At 51.2% G+C, this 21,959-nt stretch overlaps 1 protein-coding gene across 3 annotated transcripts in view; it reads right to left on the bottom strand.

The window, feature by feature from the left end:
• HIP1 (huntingtin interacting protein 1) overlaps positions 1 to 21,959 on the bottom strand; it is a 48,641-nt gene that overhangs the window by 17,867 nt on the left and 8,815 nt on the right. For 2 of the 3 annotated variants that reach the window (XM_044456119.1, XM_044456120.1), the window contains exons 2-10: positions 17,961 to 18,024; positions 17,165 to 17,307; positions 15,459 to 15,515; positions 13,458 to 13,538; positions 11,910 to 11,986; positions 11,563 to 11,624; positions 5,802 to 5,942; positions 3,353 to 3,410; positions 428 to 503 (exon numbers count right to left, since the gene is read on the bottom strand). In XM_044456119.1, coding sequence (XP_044312054.1) covers positions 428 to 503; positions 3,353 to 3,410; positions 5,802 to 5,942; positions 11,563 to 11,624; positions 11,910 to 11,986; positions 13,458 to 13,538; positions 15,459 to 15,515; positions 17,165 to 17,307; positions 17,961 to 18,024 — 759 coding nt within the window. Of the gene's footprint in view, positions 1 to 427; positions 504 to 3,352; positions 3,411 to 5,801; positions 5,943 to 11,562; positions 11,625 to 11,909; positions 11,987 to 13,457; positions 13,539 to 15,458; positions 15,516 to 17,164; positions 17,308 to 17,960; positions 18,025 to 19,435; positions 19,589 to 21,959 lie in introns of those variants that run through there. The other variant, XM_044456118.1, reaches the window with a different exon arrangement.

Below are 21,959 nucleotides of genomic sequence, written 5' to 3'. Positions count from 1 at the left end.
AAGAAGCTCATTTGGAATGGGCCATTGAATCCCAAGGATCTTGCAAGTGCCCATCTTGGCTCTGAGGCACATCTAGAGAACATGCAATCCCCTAAGGCCAGGGGTGCAGACCCCCGAGGATCCTGGAGGCTTTAACTGCAGCCTCCCACTGCTGCCTAGGCCCGCTTCCCCCCACCCCTGATCATGCCGGAAAGACTGCTCTTACAGCCCGGAAAGCACAATTTAGAGAAGGGTCTCTGCACGAAAGGAGACTGTGCATCTGCACGTGCAGCCCCCAATCCAGAACCAGTGCAACCCATGGGGCCCAAAGGGTTCTGTACCTCTGCTGTAGGCCAAAACTCTGGCAGCTTTCTGCTTAAGCACTGTGGAGAAAAGCTAGAAGAGCCAGTGGAGTGGATGGTATTCCCTGAAAGCCCCAGGATCTCACCTCAGGCAGCTGAGGGATCTGGATCAGCCGCTTGAAATACTGCAGATTGCTGGAGCGGTAGAAGAGATCCTTCAGCCTACGGAGCGCAAGAGCACATGTGGTCAAGGCTCAGCACACCTGGAGCTGTTCTCTGGTCAAGGTTTCCCCTTGACGTGAAGTCCAAGCATGCCTGACTCCAGGGGGCGGTGCTCATCCCCATTTCCTGGCCGAGGGAGCCAGCGCTTGTCCGCAGACGGTCTCCGTGGCCGTGTGGCCGGCATGACTAAACACCGAGGTGCAGGAACGCTGTTACCTGCCCACCGAAATGGCAGCTTGATTTTCATGGCAAGTCTCAGCTCGTAATCAGCCTTAGCCTTGCGAAGAATCCTTCTGCAATGGGCCTCCTCCTTTTGTCTACTTGCCCCAGTACCCATTTCCTACGGAGGTTCCTCTTCCGTCTAATCCCTCTGACAGCCTCCTTTCGCAACCATGGCAGCGCTCTCCTCCGCCTCCCCACCTTACTAACTAGAGGCATCGTCAAGGCTTGAGCCCCCAAAACCTCCCTTTTGAGTGCCAGCCACCCTTCTCAGCTCCCTTGCCTTCCAGTAACCCATCCCAGGAGACTTTCCCCAGTCTGGCCTTCAGTTGGCCAAGGTTGGCCCTCGTGAAGTCCCAGCTTCTGGTGCTCGACCTGCTGCACGTCCCCAGACCCCTGATCTCCAAGCAAAGGATGGAGTGATCACTCGTGTCCAGAGCTCCCCTAATCTGTACTTCATCTATCAGCTCCTCCCTATTGGTCAAGACCAAGTCAAGGATGTTTCCCCCCCTCGTCACCTCTCGGACCCTCTGTGTGAAAAACCCTCCCTCTATAGCTTCTAGGAAGCGACGTGACCTGGCTGTCACCACCGAGTGAGTCTCCCAACTAATATCCGGGAGACTGAAATCTCCCATAATTACCGTGTCCCTCCCCCAAGATATCCTTAGAATCTGGTATGTCAGGGCATTGTCCAGGGTCTCAATTTGACTTGGGGTGATAACATACCCCCACTGTCAAGTCCCTCACCATTGAAACCCTACAATTTCACCCAGATCACCTCTACTGGATCCCCATCACTTTCCCTCCCTGTCCTTTCTAAACAGGTGATACCCGTCTGTGTTTACATTTCAGTCTTGCCTTTCATCCCACCAAGTTTCTGTGATTCCCACCAGGTCATGCCCTCCTATTCCCAGGAGAGCCTCAAGCTCTTCGTGCTCCTAGCACTGCTATACATGCATCTCAGCACCTTCTCCCAAATCCCTTTCTTTGGGCCCCCCGGCCTCCTCCTCCCTCCCATCTTCCCTGATACCGGTGCCGTCTTTGTAGGAGTCCCACTAGCCCCTGCCTTACATCGAACCCCCATCAAAACAAGTTTCTGGGGGGACTGTATACCCTCCCCCGTACAGTTTAAAGTCTTCCGGACAAAGCTCGCTAGAGCGTCTCCAAAGGACCTTTTCCCCATCCTCGTGAGGTGCAACCCGTCCCTTGCTCATCTCTTTGCCTTTTGGTACTGTCCGTGGGGTTTTCGTGGTAAGGGTACTGGAGTGGGTTGCCATTTCCTTCTCCAGTGGATCACCTTTTGGGAGAGCTCTCTGCTATGACCTGTCCGTCTTGGGTGGCCCTGAATGGCACAGCTCATAGCTTCATTGAGCAACGCAAGCCCCTTCGCCACGACAAGGCTTGATGGGGCTGAAAGAACTAACCCTTGAGAACAGAAGACTAAGGGTGGACATGATATTCCTCTATAACATCCCAAAGGCTATCACAAAGAGGAAGCCCAAGATCTCTTCTTACTGATACAAGAGTGTAGGACAACTCAGGTTCAAAGCTTCCTCACTACCAGAGCAAAAGGGCAGTGGAAGCAGCTGCCTGGAGAGGTGTTGGCTCTCCCACCCTGGAGGCATTCAAGGCGAAACTGGACAGCCCTCTGAGTGGGGTGGGGTGGGGTGAACTGGGTCCTGCAATCGCAGGGGCTGGACCTGATGGCCTTCTTGGCCCCTCCCAACTCTGCTCTTCTATGATTCCAGGTTTTCCCCATCTATGAAGCCACTGAATGAAGCCAGATAGAGAACAAAGACATGGCCCCCACCCCTCTGTACGCTCTTTCTCCATGCAAGAACCAGGGAGGGTGGAAGCCACTGGCCTGCAAGGGGCCACGTGGGGAAGAACCATCTGGCACAGCACCCAGTCTGTGAGAGGAAGGCCAGGTGGTCTGGTGGAAATCAGCTCACTCTGGGCAGGGCCACGTTCTTCCAGAAAGTCCCACGTTGCGCCTGTGGGTGCTCCTGGACCCAACTGCTGCTCAAGGCTAGGCAAACGGAGACGGGGATGCTTTCACACGTTCCTGCTGGTTTGCCAGCTGCACCCTTTCGCTGGGAAAGTCTGGTGTAGCTGCAATCATTCATTCTCCCTTGAAAAAAATGTGCCCAGAAACGTCAGCTGGACCAACATGCGGCGCACAGCCTGGTCAGCAGGACCCTGGAACTCCGGGGCTGCTGTGTCGGGGCTTCCCACACATGCGCCTCCCCGCGTGTTCTTTTAACCCCTTGAGTCCCTGTGCTCGCTCAGCATATGGCAGGTGCCTCCTCGGAAAAGGCCTTCTCGGTAGTGACAGCAGCCCAGGAGGTCCACGGAGCACCTTCGGGGCGAGAGGTGGCCTTGAATGGCCAGCCTCACACCTTCTCTCCTGCAGTGATCGTGCCACCAGGGAGGTCAGCCTCATCCAGTGCTGGCCCAGACTCGCTGCACAGCAACACCCACCGCACTTTGGCCAGATAGAAAGACCCACCAGAAGCTAAAGCAGGCCAGCTGACCAAGTCCCAGCTGCTGAGGACCTTGTGCGAGAGATACACACATATACGCCTGCCTGCCTGCCTGCCTGCCAGGGTACCCTCCACACACGCACTTACTTCTTGAACTGCTCCAGGAAACGGTCCCTGTGGCCTTGAAGGGTGTCAGCGGGGAGACCTGGAGAACAGTGGACAGGAGAAGTGAGTGAACAGAAGAACGCCGGTTTGCATCAGCCAGGGCTGGGGCCATGGCAAAGTGGTGGTGAGGAGGAGAGAGGGGCACTTGAGCAAGAGAACTGGCCAAGAGCTCAGCCCTGCCAAGGTCTCTCCTCGCCTCCGCAGGACTTCTACAGGTGGTAATGGAAGCTCTTCAAAGATCTGACCTGACATATAGGAACTGGCTCAACTAATGCAGCAGCGAAGGTCAGATAACCTGCCCGTGCTAAGGTGTGACACTGCACACTCCAGGGTCTTCAACAGAGGTGCTGGCTCGGGTTTTTCCTAAGCAGCCTTCTGCCATGGACCAGGACCCTGGATCTTGTCCTCAGAGGAAGGGGCTCCAGACTCCGTTTCTCAGGATGGAAAGACACCCTCAGGCTCACGCCCCCCAAGACCCAGCTCTTTTGGGAGACCACAGAGAGCAGCTCCCGAGGACACTGTGTCAACAGGCGCAGCCTCTGATGGCTGGGCCACGAGGAAACGAGCAGGCCACAGCCGCCCCATGTGGTTGCAGCCTGAAATCACTACAGCAGGCCAGGCCGCTTTCAGAGACGAAGCCTCCATGCCAGCCTGGAGGAGAGCTCAGCCAGCCTCAGTCCAGCCGCACTTCCACTAAAGCCTTGGAGCTGCTCTGACGTTTGCTGGCGCAACACACCAGCCAGGTCCACTGGTCATAACAAGCTGCGCCAGGCCGTTTCCACCACGCACATGTTTGTTGCCTGGATGTGCCTGAAGGATGTTCAGACTCAGCGTGGCAAGCTTCCTCCCATCTGCCATTTTCCTCCTCCTCGGTCTTCCAGGTGCATCACAGGAGGCCCCAGGGGACGGAGGGAGGTTCCTCTCTCTGACAGCTTTGATTGCCAGGTTGGAGTTTGGCTTGCCATGGTTGCCAAGCAGTCCCTGCTGCACAGCCAGGGCTCATGCCCTGAAGCACTGCAGAGAGGACTGGGAGCTGGTCAGGCAGCCACAGAGGGGCCTGCTCTGGAAAAAGGGGTGCCAATCCACTGGGAAGCCCTGTGGACAGGTGCAGAGCCACTCTCTGCCCTTCCACACGCACCAGAGCGAAGGACCTCCGAACAAGCCAGCGGCAGGGAGGGGAAGCAGCTGCCGGCCGCTACGAGGGGTGGCAGCACTGCCCCCCTTTCTCCTGGCTTGTCGCAGGCCAGCCCCTGCTGAGCAAACAGCTCTTGGGCAGGCCAGGCTGGGAAAGGGGTGCGGCAGGGGAACCTGCCGTGGGGTGCACTTCTGAACCAGGCACCTGCCTCTCACCCGCCACTGGCTTGCGCACCTGCGAAGCACTGGCTTGGGCACATCCAAGGAACGGCGTGGAGGGATCGGATCCCCTGACGGGTGCAGCTCTCAACCAGGCGTTACTGCCCCCCCCCAGCTGCTGCTCCCTCATGCAAAGTGGCAAGGCGGGTGAGTCCGCCACACCGCACAGCAGACCTTTGCCCCTGCTGCTTGTGTGGGAGCAGGGACAGCAGAGCCCCTGAGCAGCACTGCTTTCCTCCTGGCACCGGCCAGCTGATTGCTTGCTCCTGCCCCAGATAAGATCTTCGGGGCAGGAGGAATGGGAGCACCTCTGACCGCTGTGCGAGAAGGCAGCTGCCAGAGGCTCTCCCCAGCCAGCCGCTTGGCCAGAGCGACAGGCCACCCTCGCCGAGCAGCTCTACTGTCCGGCCACAGTACCACACCACAGTGTGACCTCTGGTTTGGAGGGCACAACAAGCAATGTGGTACTGAGACACCATAAAACGGACCATTGTTTCTTTTGTGCTTTCTCAAAGCCAAACATACCATGAAGAAATGCCTCAACAGGGTTTGGGTGACATGACAGACCAAAGGAGGTTTTAAAAAGCCTTTCCGTGTCCCGTTGCGCAAACCCTCCCATCGAATGCTTGGAACTCTCCGTGGTTCTAGCTGCTTTCCATCGCACTTCCTGAGAAACTGGAGCCCTGTTCAAAACCCGGTCTTGAACAGAGCCCTGGAATCTACACCACATCAGGCAGCACAAGCAAAACCCACTGCCCAGAACAGTGCACCTTACACAAGCTTGCCTCCCTCATTCCACTCTTCACTCTCCTGCCACATGGGAATAGCAAAACCAGCCTATCTTGCATGGAGGTTGGAAAGATTACCAAGACGTTTGTGAAGCACCCTGAAAACTCTCAGGAAGCAAAATTTAGGAAGGCATCCTGGGAACTGGGGATCTGCAGCTGTCCAACTGGGAATGGGATGGGAAGCATCCCAGCCACAGCCACCCCACTGTCACTGTGGTAGCAAATGAACCCTGATCATGGGGGGTGGGGGGAGAATTCAGGCCCCCAGAGCCCAGTGGGCTTGTACTCACAGGAGTGGAGCTTGAAAAGGAGCTTAACGGTGTAGTCGTACAGGTGGCTGCAGTCCAGAATGACCTGGATTAGTGGAGCCAGGCGGCACTGGCCCGCAGCCGTGACAGACACCGAGCGGGACATGTCCAAAGAGCGGAACACTGGAAACAAACAATGAAGCCAGCCATTAATCCCTTGCACACACGGGGATGCATTCATGTTCTGGTGGCGGCAAGGGGAAAACATTTCTAGAGAACCTAGAACCACCCCTCCCCAACCTGGTATCCTTCGGAGGTGCCTTCAAGCACTGTGCTAGTCACAAAACCACTAGGGGGGAGGGAGCTCCCAGTGTAGTCCGAGAGCCCCAGGATGTGACCAAAAACATCAGGCTGTTGAGCCAAACTGGAAACAGTACCCACAACACTCTTAGCAGAGCACATCAGAGCAAGCTGCCCCAGCTGGTCTAGGGCCTCCTGGGTACAAGCAGCCAAACTCCCAGGGAGCCAGAAACCAGAGCGGATAAACAGGAGTTTGGTGGCAGAGCTGCAGTGGAAGAGGAGGCAGAGGCAATGCAGAGGGGCCTGCACCACCCCAGCAAACAGTCTTTTGTTTTCTAAGAGGCTCTGGGAGATGCGACTGAAAGGAAGTGACTGACTAACTTAGCAACCTTAGCAAGGGGTGGCCTGATCAGCTGGCAGCAGCTTGTGTGGGTGGGGGCGATTCATCCCGGCTCCTGATGCAGAGCAGAGCAGAGCAGAGCAGAGCAGAGCAGAACCAGCTGCCTCAGGGCCTCTGGGATACAAGCAGCCAAGCTCCCAGGCAGCAAGTGCACAGGGACACACAAAAACATAGCAGGTCAGAAGGGGTCTCCTGGGCCATCCTGCCTGATCTCCAGCTCTGCCCATTTAATATCCAACATGTAGATGTCCAGTCTTGCCTTGAGCACCCTCCCTGATAGGGCCTCCACTACTTCCCATGGAAGCCCATTCCACAGCCTAGGGGTCCTAACCATCAGGAAGTACTTCCTGACATCCAACCTAAAGCTTGGTTCCTTTATTTTTGCCCCACCAGATCACGTCCTTCCCTCCACCACAGGGGAGAACAGGTCACAACTACCCCCTTCACATATCTGTAAGCCACTATAAGATCCCCTCTCAGTCTCCTCTTCTCCAAGCTGCAAAGTTCCAGGTCCCTCAATCTTATTTCATAAGGCATCCCCGCAATCCAGCTACCTTCCTTGTGGCCCTGGGCTGAACTGCTTCTAACCTTGCTATGTCCCTCTTGTGATGTGGAGCCCAGAATTGGACACAGTCGTCCAGTTGTGGGAGCACCAGAGTCTTCTAGAAACACGGAAGAAAAGCGAGTCAGAAGGGGCTTCCTGGGCCATCTAGTCTGACCCCCAGTTCCAGCTGGCTCCATGCATGTAATCCCCAACATGTGCTTTATCCTATAGAACAGCACCAGCACCTCCCTTGATCTGGAAGCCACAGCCTTGGCTATACATCCAAGAGCAAGGGAAGTCAAGGGAAGGTCCCTAACTTTTTTCCCAGGACTCACCAGGAAAGAACTTCAACGTCTCTACCCGAATTCCCGGAGTATGTGAAACAAACATGAACTTGCGCTCAAAGTACATTAGGGCAATTACGATCCTATAGGACTAACTGAAACTTGGTGGGACGACTCACATGACTGGAATTCTACAACTGATGGATACAACCTGTTTGGGAAAAACAGAAAGGACTGAAAGGGAAACACACATATCTGCAAAGAAATGAAAGAAGAGGAACTGAGTAGCCCCACTGAAAGCCTCTGGCTTAATTTAAAGGGAGCAAAACAGAAGAAAATCATAGTTATTGGCATCTATTTCCAACCACCCAGTCAAAAAGAGGACAAGGATGCAACCTTCGAAAAGCAACTTGTCAGCGTGATGAGGTAGTCATGACGGGAAACTTCAATTCCCCTGATATTTGCTGGGAGACAAATTCTGCCAAGCGTGGCCCCTCCAAGAGATTCCTGACATGCATTGCCCACAACTTCCTCCAGCAGAAGGAAGAGGAAGGAACAAGAGGATCAGCTATTCTCAATTTAAAACTAACAGGGATGGCCTGGTGGACAAAATAGCAGCTGCAGGAACCCTGGGGGAAAGTGACCATGCGATACTAGAATTCTCAATTATAAAGAAGACAAAGATTAACTGCAGCCAAACACATCATCCTAGATTTCAAGAATGCCAACTTTAACAAACTAAGAGCAATGATAAGCGAGGTACCATGGCTCCTTAAGAAAAAGGAGTCAAGAAGGGTGGCGAATCTTAAAAAAGGAGATGCTAGCAGCACAACCATGAATAATTCCAACTAGAAAAAAGTGTAGAAGACAACAGAGGAAGTCCATGTGGCTGAAAAAAAAAAAAGAACATGTACAGGAAATGGAAGGCCAAAAGGAAGAATATCAACAAACAGCAAGGAATTTGTGAGCGAATGTTGTGAGTGGAGCCGGCTGGAGCCGGGGGTCAGACTAGATGGCCCCGGAGGCCACATCTGACTCACTGTTTCTATGTTCCTACTCTATGATTCTACGAAAATTTCAGTTACCGTATACAAGTGGAAAATCACCAAGGAAGCCAAACACTGTCACACTGGTCTTTAAAAGAGGAAATGAAGAAACTAGAAAGGGAAAACTGAAAGAGAAAGCCAAAGGGCCAACTCTCTCTAGTATGACCTGGCCAGGATTAGGGGATGGTATTTAAAACTACATCAACAGAAGTTCAGCTAGAAAAGACACCACTAATCAGAGAAGATGGGATCACAGCCAAGGAGGCAGAAGGTTAGCTCCTGTAGGCAACTGAAAAGCTATTGCATCCAAAGCTTCCTGTAGGAAAATGGCAACATTGCCCAAATGAGGAAGGCAAAAGGGAATGCAAGCACAGGCTGAAGATGCACGTGCAAATGATAAAGTGTACGAGAACAGAATTTATGGAACCTGCTGCTAAGAACATTAAAAGCATTGATTTAAAAATATGTTAATACCCTGGGAGAAGGAAATGAGCTGGGGAACTGGTTGGATGACAAAGGAACTGTCTGGATGCTCCCATCAAATGAAAATACAACAGGCGACTACTGGAGGTAGGCCTTCTCAGTGGTGGCACCCCTGTCTTAAATGGAAGCTCACTGGATGCTTACACTGCGGGCTTCCAGTGGCAGCTGAAAATCTTTTTAATTTCTTAATTGTTTGAATAATCTAACCTACTTTTAAGGATTTATTTATGTTTTAAGTTCTAAGACATTCCCAAAATTTATGCTACATTAGATTTTTATTTTATCACTTTGTTACTGGTTTTATGTATTTGACAATTTCAATTTTTATCGTAACTGCCTAGAAAATCTTTCTGTCATTATATGGACAAAAAATATAGAAAATAAATGAAAGGAAGAGTCAAAAGCTGGGACTACAGAAAGGCTGGATTATTCTCCACAGAAGGTGCTCATCACAGCTCTTTCAGGAAGGGAGCTTCTCAGTCACATCTCTAAGCTGTGCTCCAGGGTGAGAGCATACCTGGCGAGACCATGTGACTTTGCAACACACCTGGGTTTCAATTTTGCCCAACAAGGAATTTCCCACAATGACATTATTTGGCAGGGGGCGGGGGCAACTGTCTGTTTGCAGCATGATCTCAGTTGCACAAGACCGGTTGGTTGATTGATTGATTCCTGTCTAATATTCCTGGCCAATATCTAAGACAGATCTCAAGATGGCTCACAAAAGACAAATGTTGGTTTCCATTTCATTCTTCCTCCTAATTACGTAAGAACGTGAGAGCCATGGCAGCTGGATCAGTCCCAAATCCTCTCCAGTCCAGCAGTCCATTGGCCAACTGGAAGCCCCACTGGGAACGCCACAAGCAATCCACCCAATAACCCCCCCCCCTTCATACTCCCTGCCCACTGGAGTGCCTCCAGATGGAGGGCTCCTTGCACTACCAATGAGAAAGCCTTTTGTTGGTATTCTTCCTTCTCTTTCTTACTGGATTATCTATGATCAGAAAAACGACAGAAATGGTGGGAAAACATGGGAGGGTTACAGATGGAACACAACACCGTCTAGGCCCCTGATTAAAATTCTGGGAATAAGGTTGGATAGTCATATAATAAAAGCCATGTCTGAAAGCCCTGGTTGCAAAAGGCATAATCCTTCAGGTAATCAAGTAATAGAAGCCATCCTGACTAGGTGCTGGTATCCTGCATACCAGGTGGACTCTGAGGGATGGTGGAGGACAGGAGAGCCTGGAGGAATGTCGTCCACGAGGTCGCGACGGGTCGGGCAGGACTTTGCGACTGACAACAACATCCTTCCTGCATTTGCCCAATCCCGTTTTAAAGCTGGCCAAAATGGAGGCTGCCAGTACAAGCCTGACTCCCGTCCTGCACAGTTTGTCTGTACTCCTGCCATTGACCTGACCTGAACTGCCACCACTCCCCTTCTAGGAATGACCCCTTTGCATTCCGGTATTATACGGAGGAAGGAAATGTCACTCTCTCCACTGCCTCCATATCAGACAAAGTTTGGTGCGCCACTGTCAAGCCTCTCCTTATTCGCCGTTCTTGTAAACTGAGGAAGTCTCCGGCACTGTAAGCCTTCTTCACAGAGCAGCTTGCTCCACAGACTTCATCAGCTTGCTTACCCTTTTCTGCACCTTTCATTTTGGGATGCGGCAACTAGATTTGTACACAATATTCCCACCATGCTACAGAGATTGGCTTTTTTTAAAAAATAAGCAATTCTGTTTAAAAGTGGGACCTAATGCTTAAGATTTAAAAATACAAATATATAATTTGAGCATTTTTGCCAGTAATGATACATGCAATTTTCCACTTACATATGCAGTAAAGGTAAAGGTTTCCCCTTGGCATTAAAATCCAGTCATGCCTGACTCTAGGGGGTGGTGCTCATCTCCGTTTCCTAGCACAGGGAGCCAGCGCTTGTCCACAGACAGTCTCCATGGTCATGGGGCCGGCATGACTAAACACCGAGGAGCAGGAACGCTGTGACCTGCCCACCGAAGTGGCACCTTTTTATCTACCTGCATTTGCATGCTTTCGAACTGCAAGGTTGGCAGGAGCTGGGATGGAGCAACGGGAACTCACCCCGTTGTGCAGACTCGAACCGGCGACCTTTTGCTCTCCCAAGCCCCTCTTCCCAGCCTGCAGCCTTATGCCAGGTGGGCTACAACCAGACACAGACCAAATGGCGACAAAAAGGGACACGACCACTTGGCAATGTCTGCGCTCAACATGGAGGAAGCAAAGAAAGCCTTCGGGGCAACGTAACAGATTCCTGCTCACAAAGAAATGGATTTTTCCTTTTCAGAATCAGAGCAGAGGGGAACTCTGATACCCTGAGGCAGCTGTGCCCACACCAGTGGCCTCCAGCTCCCAGAATTCCCAAGCACTGGCCAAGCTGGCTAGGGCTGATGGGCGCTGAGCCACCAGGCTGGGGAGGCCACTCAGGGATCCTGATATGGTTTTCTTTTAATTGATCATCTTGTTTGTTATGATTTTGCTGCTTTTATGTTACTCATAAGCCACCTTAATAGGATTTGTATCCTGAAATGCAATGTATAAATTGTAATAAATACATAACAATTACTGTATTAGCCTGACCCTCAAAAAGGGAAAATGGGGATGGACAATGTGCCTCAATGACCATAAAGGATGCACACACAGCCAGCAAATGAGGCGTGGCGCCTTGAACAGGGCCTTATCTTCAGCCTCTGAGAAAAATTACCTGTCTGGAACAGGTTCAGTTCACACTCCAGATAATCAAACATCTCCACAGTGAGCTGGAAACTGAGAGAGAAGGAGAAACTGAATGCAGGATGCTCCAAGGCAAAACGGGGGGCCATGGTCAACCTGATGGGACCATCCTGGACACCTTGTGGAAGCCCAGAAGGCAGGCAAAGCCACTCCAAGCACAGGGTCCAACAGCCCTGGATGGAAGCGAGGAGCACCAGAGCAGCACCCACGCCACCCCAAGCCCTGCTCTGTGCCCTCCCAGCAACCTGGCACAGTGTGGGGCGGCTCAACCAGGGCCCCCAAATCCCCCACCAGGACCTGCTTGAGCAGCACACTTACAAGTTATTGACATCGTTCTCGCCTGTCTCATCAAGCTGCCTATCCGACATCTGGAGGTTTCCGGGGAATCGGGGGTTCTGCACATGGAGAGACAGAGACACAGAATCAGCCAAGGCCTGGCTCCGGGGAGAGGAAGGCTCAGGCCAGCCCTCTGCCTTTCAAGCGCCCCAGCACACCGATGCCCAGGAGAGCAGCTGGCCAGCGCCAGGACTGAGGGGCTGAGCCAGGGACAACACTGCTTCCTCCCCTTTCACACGCAGGGAAGCCTCTCTCTGCACTTCTGCGTCTTCAAATTTAAAGCCAATCCATTTCTTCAATGCCATTTAGAAGTACAAGGAATGAGAAGAAGGCTGGCATTTCTTGCTTGCAGATTCCAGTCCACAAAGGAACAAGTGAACAGAGAAAGATACAAAGTCATTCCTGGAATGTGACCCTTGAGAAAACAGGATATTAGATGAACGACATAATCCTGCAAATTGGGCAGGAGCACAGCAGTGCCTGGCCAGCACTCCAGAGGCGGCAATTCCTCGGTGCGACAGATCTGCTCCTTCTCCATCCAGGCTGAACGAGCAGCCTTTGAATGGATGCAGGAGCTGCCCTTGCCCTGCTCACCAGGCAGATTCAGCCTGCAGAAGCAACCCAGGCCTGCCTGTCTCTGGGCTCAGGCAGAAACCCAGCTTCCCCGTCCAACCAGCCAGATTTTATTCTATAAATATCTACTCCCATTTCCGCTCCCAAATGGGATGCAGCTGAGACCAATGGGCCGGCCTGGAGTCAAGCACAGCTTGAACGGCAATGCAGTCCCAGAAAGGGAGCTGCAGAGAAACACTCAGGCAGCAGGAAAAGCCTGGCCACCAATCGCCAGCCACCCTCCCGCTTTGTTGGGGTCTAGACAGCAGTGCAGGCCCAAGTGCCAAGGATCTTTGGGGTTATTTAGTCTGATCTTTCACATATATGAGAAGATTTAAGGTCTCCTAATAGCCCTCTTCGAACTTCTCTTTCCCAGTCAAGGTAAACAGGAAGAAGTGAGGGGCTACGGAATAACTTACAAAGGTAGGTGAGTTCTTGAGATGGGCAAATGCACAACCCGGTTCTCCTCACCCCTCCTTTCCCTCATAGATCTTTTGTTTGTGCCAAGACTGTGCTGAGCATGATCAACACCTGGCATTTTGTCTCCCTACTAAGAGAAGCGACCCACTCCAGGCAGGCAGATGGTTTGACTAGAAGCTTATGAAGGTGCATCAGGTGCTGCAGCATTATCACAAAGAGTGCAGCAGTTTGCCTATTAAAACAGCACCGCTGGAATATGCAGGGGAGTCCCATAAATGAGATGAGACAAGACCAGGCATCCCAGTCTTCCCGGGCCGTCTCCTGGGCCAGCAGCAGCGAGTTCCCAAAGGGGGTACGACCGCTGCATCCCTAAGGTGTCTGCTGTCCTCCCCACTTCACCTGGACCCCAGCGTCTGGGCCAGTGTGACTTTTCGATCCCCTCTCCAACCTGAGACCGCTTTGGCTGGCCAGAGCACATGGTCAAGGGAGAAGACTTACTTTTGTGTGAAACTCCATCTTGGTTCTCAGCAGTTTGAGGTAGATGCTGCACAGCTGTCCGTAGCCCTCACTCAGGTGGCCCTAAAGGGGAGGGAGCAGCAGCACGGGGGTCACGACGGGGCCTTTCACCCAGCAACCTCGTCTGTGCCGCAGCTGGAGCTGTGGTTGCTCTGCACGCACACAAAGGCCTTTCAGGCCAGGCCTCGCACCAGCTCAGGATAGCCACATGTTCCATCCCCGTCCAAGCTCTGCTCGCCGACACCCATGTGGCCCCAGGATAGGGCCAGCCCCCCGAGACCTGCATACGGACCATGTTTTCCCAGCAGGAGGCTCGCCCAGGGCCCGCAGCTCTGGAAAAGTTCAGGAGGGGATGCCAAGGGGGCGACCCCTGGCCCTTTGGGGCAGCTCAAGGGGGACTGACAGAACACAGTGCGGGCAGGTCTTGCAGTGGCACTGCTCGGCCCTGTAAGCACATGGGACACCGGAGGCAAAGAAGGGCCTTGTCCAGAGTAATACCCTTGGCCCACCCAGTCCAGTACTGCCAACATGGGTGGCGGAGAGTTTCCAAGATTGCAGGGGTCTTCCCTCCCCAAGGTGCTGGGGACGAAACCCGGGAACTTCCACAGGCAAAGCAAGGACTTCTGCCATTTCCTCTACCCTCCTGCAGGGGACTGGGGATGGCTGGCAATTTCCTAGATCCCATTGGACCCCTTTGTAAAAATTGGTGTTATAATGGCCATTCTCCAGTCCCCTAGTGCAGAAGCTGATGTCAGGGACATGTTTGTCAGAAGACCAGCAATTTCACATCTTGAGGCTTTTTCAGAATTCTAGGAATGACACTATCTGGACTTGCTGATTTGTTAACTTTCAAGTTATCACTTGAGAATATAATAGTTCATCACCACTGTTTGCCTCCATTTCTCAGGCTTGCTTCCTGGAAATATAAATTCAGGCACAGGTTTCTGCCCAGCATCTTCTACAGTGAAAGCAGGTTAAAAGACTTCATTCAGCTTCCCTGCATTCTCTCACCCGCTCGCCCCCCCCCCCCCCCCCCCCCCCCGCCTTTAGTGCTTCTTTAGCTTCACTGTCATCCAACAGTACATTTGCCTCCCTATACGGTTTTCTACTTCTGGGATAGTTAAATAATTAATGTTGACCTTAATATGCTCTTAAAATGTGTTGTATCTCATATTGTCTCCTGTACCTCCTTTGCACAAGTTTGTGCTCTCACGTGCCCTCCTCCTTTGGGCAAAGACTTCCACTCTCTGGGAGTAGTGTTCTTTCCTCTAACAGCCTCCTTGATACTCCTTAATAGAGCTAATAACATTATAACCCCAGCACAATATCTTTTCCTTTATCTCCCTTGTATCATGCTTCTTTTCCTTATTCTGTGAAGCTGACATGTCTCTCCAAAGGCTTTGTTACCGAAAGATGAAACTCAAATACTTTGGCCACCTAAAGAGAAGGAAGGACTCCCTGGAGAAGAGCCTGATGCTGGGAACAATAGATGGCAAATGGAGAAGGGGAGGGCAGAGAATGAGGTGGCTGGATGGGGTCACTGAAGCAGTTGGTGTGAGCTTGAGTGGACTCCGGGCGATGGTGGAGGACAGGAAGGCCTGGAGGAGTGTTGTCCATGGGGTCGCGATGGGTCGGTCGCGACTTCGCTGCTAGCAGCAGCAGGAGTGAAAGACTGAAGCTACAACGGGTTAGTAGTTTTTATATATTGTGCTCCACTGCTCCAGTGCAGCTCCGGCAGCTTCCACAGCCCTGGTCCACAGTAACTCTGTGCTCCTTCTGCTCTAAACCAGCAGCATTTGCTTTGACCTCAGGACCACACAGGCCCCTCGAGCAGGAACGGCAAAATGGCAGCCCGTCAGCTGCTGCTGCCCATCAGCCTTTCTGCCTGGGGCAGATGGGAGGGCAGCTGCTCGCTGTCCCCCGTGCAAGGAGGACGCCCATTAGCCAGTGACGCGGCTCTCTGGAGGCCTAGGCAGCACTCACCCACATGCGGCTCATGTCGCCGAGTTCGCTCTTGTACCTCACAGAATCCTTCAAAACCTGCAGCCAGAGGAACAGAGATAGGAGGAGTTGGAGGGAGCATCCATTTGGGACCTGGGTGGCAATACACCCGTTGGAAAGACTCTGAATTTGAACAGGCATTCCGGGTGGGGAGAGGGGTCATCAAAATAACCAGGTCTGCCAAGAAGAAACCACGTATCCTCCGCTGAAAAAAACAGGGCGGAATGCTTCAGGGTGGTCGAAGGGCTTTCCATAACTATGGATAAGGGAAACGATTGCCCAGCCAGCCAAAGCTTGCTGGGGGATGCTGGAATTCGGAGAAGCACACAGCTGGAAGGTGCCAGGTTAGAGAGGCTGGTCTCAAGAACCGGCTGCAAGCTATGATGAGTGTTGGAGCAGCTCATCAAAGCACAACTTGCATCAGCCCCTGTGGCTCTGTGGTTCTCCACCAGCACCTGCCACGCATGGCCAGGTCGGCCTCCCCAACTCTCTCCAGCCTGTTGTATGGCAAGTGAATGAGTGCGTCTGAGCAGCAAAATACAAAAGTGGTTTCGTATTAATCACAAGGTTACACTATGTCTGCACTGAGCCTGCATTTGGTATTGCCAGAACGCAGTATCCTAGATGCAAGTTACAGAAGAATCAGGCTTGTGGCTTAGCATAAAAAAGACCGAGAACTGAATGTACTGTCTTTTCAACAAAAAACAAATGAACATTAACCGCTCATGAGAACCTGAGAACTTCTATAGATTAAACTACCTCACATTTTTAAAAGGCCAACAATAAACACTGAGCACTGAACAAGGAAAAAGTTGCATTTCTCACAGGGCTTATAAGGTCTATAAGTAAAAATGTGCAATTCTCCAAATGTATTTGCCCTGATTCCAAATATGCAGCAAAATAATGACTTTAAGCAGGCGAATCCAGGCAGGTCAGATTAAGAAGAGCCGCCCACCACCAAGGCTGCTTTAGTCACCTTCTGATCTACAGCCAAAAATACAAGATGCCCCTCCCAGACAGAGATGAGGCCCAGTGCTGTCCATGGCTATTTCTCCTGCACATCTGCTTTTCAGCACCAGGCCAAGACCTTTTTATTTAAACAATATTTTAATAAGTGCTGATTAAAATATTTATTGGTTTTAAATTATTGCCAGGATGTTTCTAGATTTTATATGTATTTGTATAGATATTAATTTATATGTTGGAAGCCGTCCTGAGGCTTATGCGAATAGGACAGCATACAAAAATTCCAAATAACTAAATAAATACATAAAATTTGGACTAGCACAAGAGAACTGCCCTTTCCTTGAAGTCTTGCTGCCATCAGAATGCTTGAAAAATTTCAGAACAGTAAGTTTCGAGCATCCCATTGCAACATCTGGATCTTGACAGAACCAGCAGGAAATAGGATAAAGATGGCCATTTGATGACATTGAAAAAATATATAATTTGTATAGCGCTGATACTGATGAAGCCTCCAACACGGACTTGAATGTTCACTTGCTCAGAGGATTAATAATCATAGGGAAGGGGCAGTTGTCAGTCCCTCAGACAAAGACAGCAGCAGATGAGAACGTAGTCTTGGGGCATCAGATAGCTAAGGGACAAGGAACCCCAAGAATCATGAGGCCAGTCAAAGCAAAGGAACAAATTGAAGGAAAAAGGGAGAAGAGGAGCGTTGGCCTTACATTTGGATGTCCATCACGGAGAAGCTTGTGGAAAACATGGCAGAACTTCCAGCAGAGGACAGCGTTGCTGGACAGGGGCAGACGGTTCACCACAGACCAAAAGGTATGGGCACCTTTCTCATGGTGCGTCCCCAGGATGCATGGTGAGAGGCAAGCTAAGGAAAGTCTGAGACAGGAGGCACCAAGGGCACATGGCGACTGGAGCACGGCCGGAGTATCAGGCCCTGCAAGATGCCCCTCAACTTCAGTGGAAACGTCGACTGGCCCTGCACACACCTGCTGTGAGTCTCCCTTCTTTAGCCCTCAGCTGCAAACCCAGGAGCCCACCTGGGAACTTGGGGGCTTGTCCCAAAAGCAGCATGGGTTTCCCTCCATGCTGAACACCAAGGAAAACGCTCAAAGAGCAGGCACTGTGCCTTGAACCCATGCAGCCCTTCAGCCTGTTGTTAGGGCTTCCCTCACAAAGCACGCCCACCTGACCAACAAGTGGGTCCCACCTGCTGCTTCTCCCGCTCACAAGGGGAACAGCCTCCTGTCCTCACTTTGAATTTGGGCCCCTCTTGTGGCCATTTCCTCAGCCAGGGGCAGGGCAACCACAAGAACACTTGGCTTGCTGATAAGCCAGGCAATGAGACCACACGGAAGCATCGCAACTCATACGTGCTCCATTTCAGCTCCATCTGGCCAGGCCACAGTGGACATTCGCCTGTTCACAGACAAGGGACACAAGCCCCAGGCAATCACGGTGGCCTCGTTTTGCTCCTCCTTTCAGAATTGCCAACTCCGGAAAGGATATTTCTGGCATGTTTCTCTTTGACAGCAACTTCCTGAGCATTAATGGCCTTGTTGATGCTGACAGTCTAAAAAGAGAGAGAAGGGACAGAGGGAACATGTAAGCAGATGAGACTGCAGTGAGAGATTGAGCTGCACCACCATCTGGCCATCATCACTAAGTATTCCACAATCTGCCGATCCCTGGATCCCTTTCTGGGAAGAGACTGGCGACCCTCAACAAATGTAAGCAGCTCGGAATTGCTTAGCACTATTGAGAAGACCAGGTCAGTCTAACTGTTCTGGAAGCAGAGTACCTGGATGGCAAGGGATAAAGGTTCCCAAGAGCTGAGAAGTTCCAAGGGATGCGACAGAAATTTAGGATATGAGGTGAAACATAGAAACAGAATGAGTCAGAAGTGCCCATCTGGCCCATCCAGTCTGACCTCTGGCTCCAGCTGGTTCCGCTCATGACATGCCCACCATGTGCATCTCCAGCCTGTCCTTGAACATCGTCACTGATGGGGCTTCAACTACCACCCATGGAAGCCCATTCCATGACCTGTCAAGAAGCACTTCCTGGCATCCAAATTGAACCTTGCTTCCTTGAGCCTGGCTCCATTGCAATGCAGCCTGCCTTCCTCCACAGGGGAAAACAGGTCTCCACCCACCTCAGCATGACACCCCCTCATGTACCTGTAGGTAGCCAACAGATCCCCTCAAAGTTTCCTCTTCTCCAGGCTGAAGAGACCCAGTTCTCCCCGTCTTGCCTCATATGGCTTCCCCTACAATCTGACCACCATCCTGGTGGCCCTACACTGCACCGATTCCAGCCTGGCTATATCATTCCTATAATGTGAAGTCCAGAACTGAACACAGTACTCCAGTTGTGGGCGCACCAGAGTCGTATAAAGTGGTAGTAATACCTCTCGATCTAGAAGCCACACTTCTGGCTATGCATCCAAGAGTGGCATTTGCCCTCTTGGCCACCGCATCACCCTGCTGGCTCATGTTTAGCCTGCAGCCGACCAGCACCCCGAGGTCCCTTTCGCAAGTGCTGCTCTCCAGCCACTTGTCCCCTAACCTGTACTTACGACACCCATCCCTATGCCCCAAGTGCAAGACCTTGCACTTATCCACACTGAACACCATCCTGTTGTCCCCCGTCCACTTCCATAGTCTGTCCTGATCCTTCTGGATCCAGAGTACCTGCTCCTCAGTTGTGGCCTCTGCCCCAGTTTTAGTGTCATCTGTGAATTTTGATCAGCAGACTGTTCACCCCTTCTTTCATGTCATTTATGAAAAGTCTGAACAGGATCAGCCCCAGGACAGAGCCCTGCAGGACTCTGCTCATCACCACCCAGTCAGGGAGAAGGCAAGGAAGAAACTTTTGAAAAGCAGACAGCCAGCGTTTCAAGGATACTTGATATCATCATGAGGGAGGATTTCAATTTCCCCAATATCTGTTGGGAGGCAAATTCTGCCAAACAGGTCCCCCACCTCTCCTGGAAGGTCGATATACGGTGACATTTTCAGGGCTGCAGCTAGCAGAACTCTCAAGAGAAGGAAACAGTCGATGCGCTGCTGAAAGAGTGTCATTGTCCATACTTCCTGCTTCGCCTGCTCTGTATGGGACATGTTCCGGAAAGGCAATTATCAAGTGGAACATGCAGGAAATCACTGGCTCGCTCGGTCTCTCTCTCTCACACACACAGGGGGTGGCAAGAGAGCGACTCTCCTCCAAGTGCAACAGGCAGCCGCGGCAAGCGGCAGTCGGCAGAAGCACCAAATATTCTGCTACTTCCATTCAGCACCATCCCTAGCATGATGCCAGAGTGAAGCAAGAGCAACCAAACGTTCCTCGCCCGAAAAGAATGAGGCCATTCCAGCGCTCCAAAGGCCACGGCACACAGGCATCCCCACAGATCTTTGTGGGTTCCCCCCATGCATCCTCTGCTGCAGCACAGCACACCGGACCGTGCAGCCAGGCAGCACCTTCCTCTTCCCCACATCCACGGTTTCCTTTTTGGTTCCTACTGGCTGCCTCACAGCTTGAACTTGAGGGAAGAAGGGACATCATTGGCCTCGGGAAGGTCAAGCATCTTCCAGTAGGAGCAGGAAGAAGTTCTGCCTGTCAGCCAGAACGGGGGTCCCATGAAGACTCTTAGCTATGCTCCCTCAGAGCTGGGACCAAGAGCAATTCCTTCTGTCGGGTTCAATTGCACTTCAAGGCTCAGTTTAACTGGGGAACGTAACGACTGGTGGTACCAGAGTGAAGACAGGGTGCAGGAAGCCAACCAAACATTTCTCAACCTATTGTGCCAGTGAGAGCCTTTTAATACTTCAGTGATGTTCTTTTGATACATTCAGTTGAGTGGAAATGATTCCCAACTCCCAGTTATTGAAGGACAGGTGAGAAGCAGAAGCAAAAAGTGACAGAAATAGGATCACAACCCTGAATGTAACTTTTCAGCAACTATCATGTAGAGACAAAAACGGCTATTACTATGTCAAGTGCAAGGAAATAGAAGAGAATGGCAAAAGAGGAAAAGCAAGGTACAAGAAACCTAGGGTAGGAATGCTAACAGACAAATAAGAGAACATTCTATCTGACCAAAAGAAAATAAAGAGAAGGTGGAAATAACACAGAGAAGAGACGAAAGAATGGCAGCCTTCTTTGAAGAGGAATCCTACGAAGGACTGCCTGCAATAGTACAAAGTGAAGTGAAAGCCGCCCCGAAAGCACTCCCAAGGAATAAAGCACTGGGAATAGGCAGGATACCAACAGAACTATTCTGAGCAACAGAAAATGAATCAGTGCAAATCCTAGTAAGAATATGCCAGCAAATATGGAAAACTAATCAGTGGCCCAGGGCCTCAAAATGTTTAATATTCAAATTCCAGTCTCCAAGGAAGGAGATACAAAGAGCACAGCAACCAGAGGAGCACCGCATTAATTTCCCATGCAAGCCAAGTGTTGCGACAAAGAATGCAACCCATCATGGAGGAATGCCGGAGAGTCAAGCTGGATTCCAAAAAGGAAGAGGCACTGAGATCATATGCAAATATACACTGGCTACTGGACCACACCGAAGAATGTCAGGAAAAGGTCTGTCTATGCTTTGTAAATCCTCTGGCTGTGTGCATCACACGCTATGGATGGTGCGCCTCAGCCCTTGATTGGCCTGACTGTAACCTGTATCATGGAGAAGCGGCTACTATTGGGGCAGAATACGGGGAAGCGGAATGATTTCCCACAGGCGAAGGTGCCAGTCAAGGCTGCATTCTACCCCACTATCTGTTTAACATATCATAAGGAAAGCTGGAATTGAATCAAGGAGGAGTGAAAAATGGCAGAAGACTCTTCAGCACTAGGAGACACCGATGACGCCATACTAGAAAGCAGGAATGACTTACAACACACCGGATGAAAGAAGAAAGTGTAAAAGCAGGACTGCAGCTGAATACTAAGAAAACAAAATCATGACCACAAAAGAATGAAAGAACATTACAATTGAGAAATTGAAACAGTGAAAGATTTTATATACCTCAGCTCAGTCATCAATTCAAAGGGAGACTGCAGCCAAAAAATTGAAAGATAACAGGCTTGGGTCCTGGTTACCTGAAGGAGCGCTTACATCCATATATGCCCAGCCGCCCCCTGAGATCGGCGGGAGAGCCCTCCTCCAGGAGCCCTCCGTGGAAGAAGTTAGGAGGGTGGCTACTCGGAGGAGGGCTTTCTCAGCGGTGGCGCCTAAGTTATGGAATGCGCTCCCCAGAGAGGTCCACCTGGTGCCGTCGTTATTTGTTTTTTGGCGCCAGGCGAAGACCTTTTTATTTAAGCAGCATTTTAAATGTTAGTATTATTGAATTTTATCTGGCCAGGGCGGCTTGTTTTATATTGTATGTTTTATATCGTATATTTGTATTTTATTTTAATGTATATATTTTAAAATGTTGTTTTAATTTATTGTTGTATGCCGCCCCATTCGCCGAAGCCTCGGGGCGGCTTACAACAATAAAT

Source organism: Varanus komodoensis, unplaced genomic scaffold, assembly GCF_004798865.1.
Source record: "Varanus komodoensis strain SLA01 unplaced genomic scaffold, ASM479886v1 scaffold81, whole genome shotgun sequence".
Taxonomy (NCBI): domain Eukaryota; kingdom Metazoa; phylum Chordata; class Lepidosauria; order Squamata; family Varanidae; genus Varanus; species Varanus komodoensis.
Note: the sequence above shows the minus strand (reverse complement) of the source record. Positions and strands in the feature narration are given on the sequence as shown.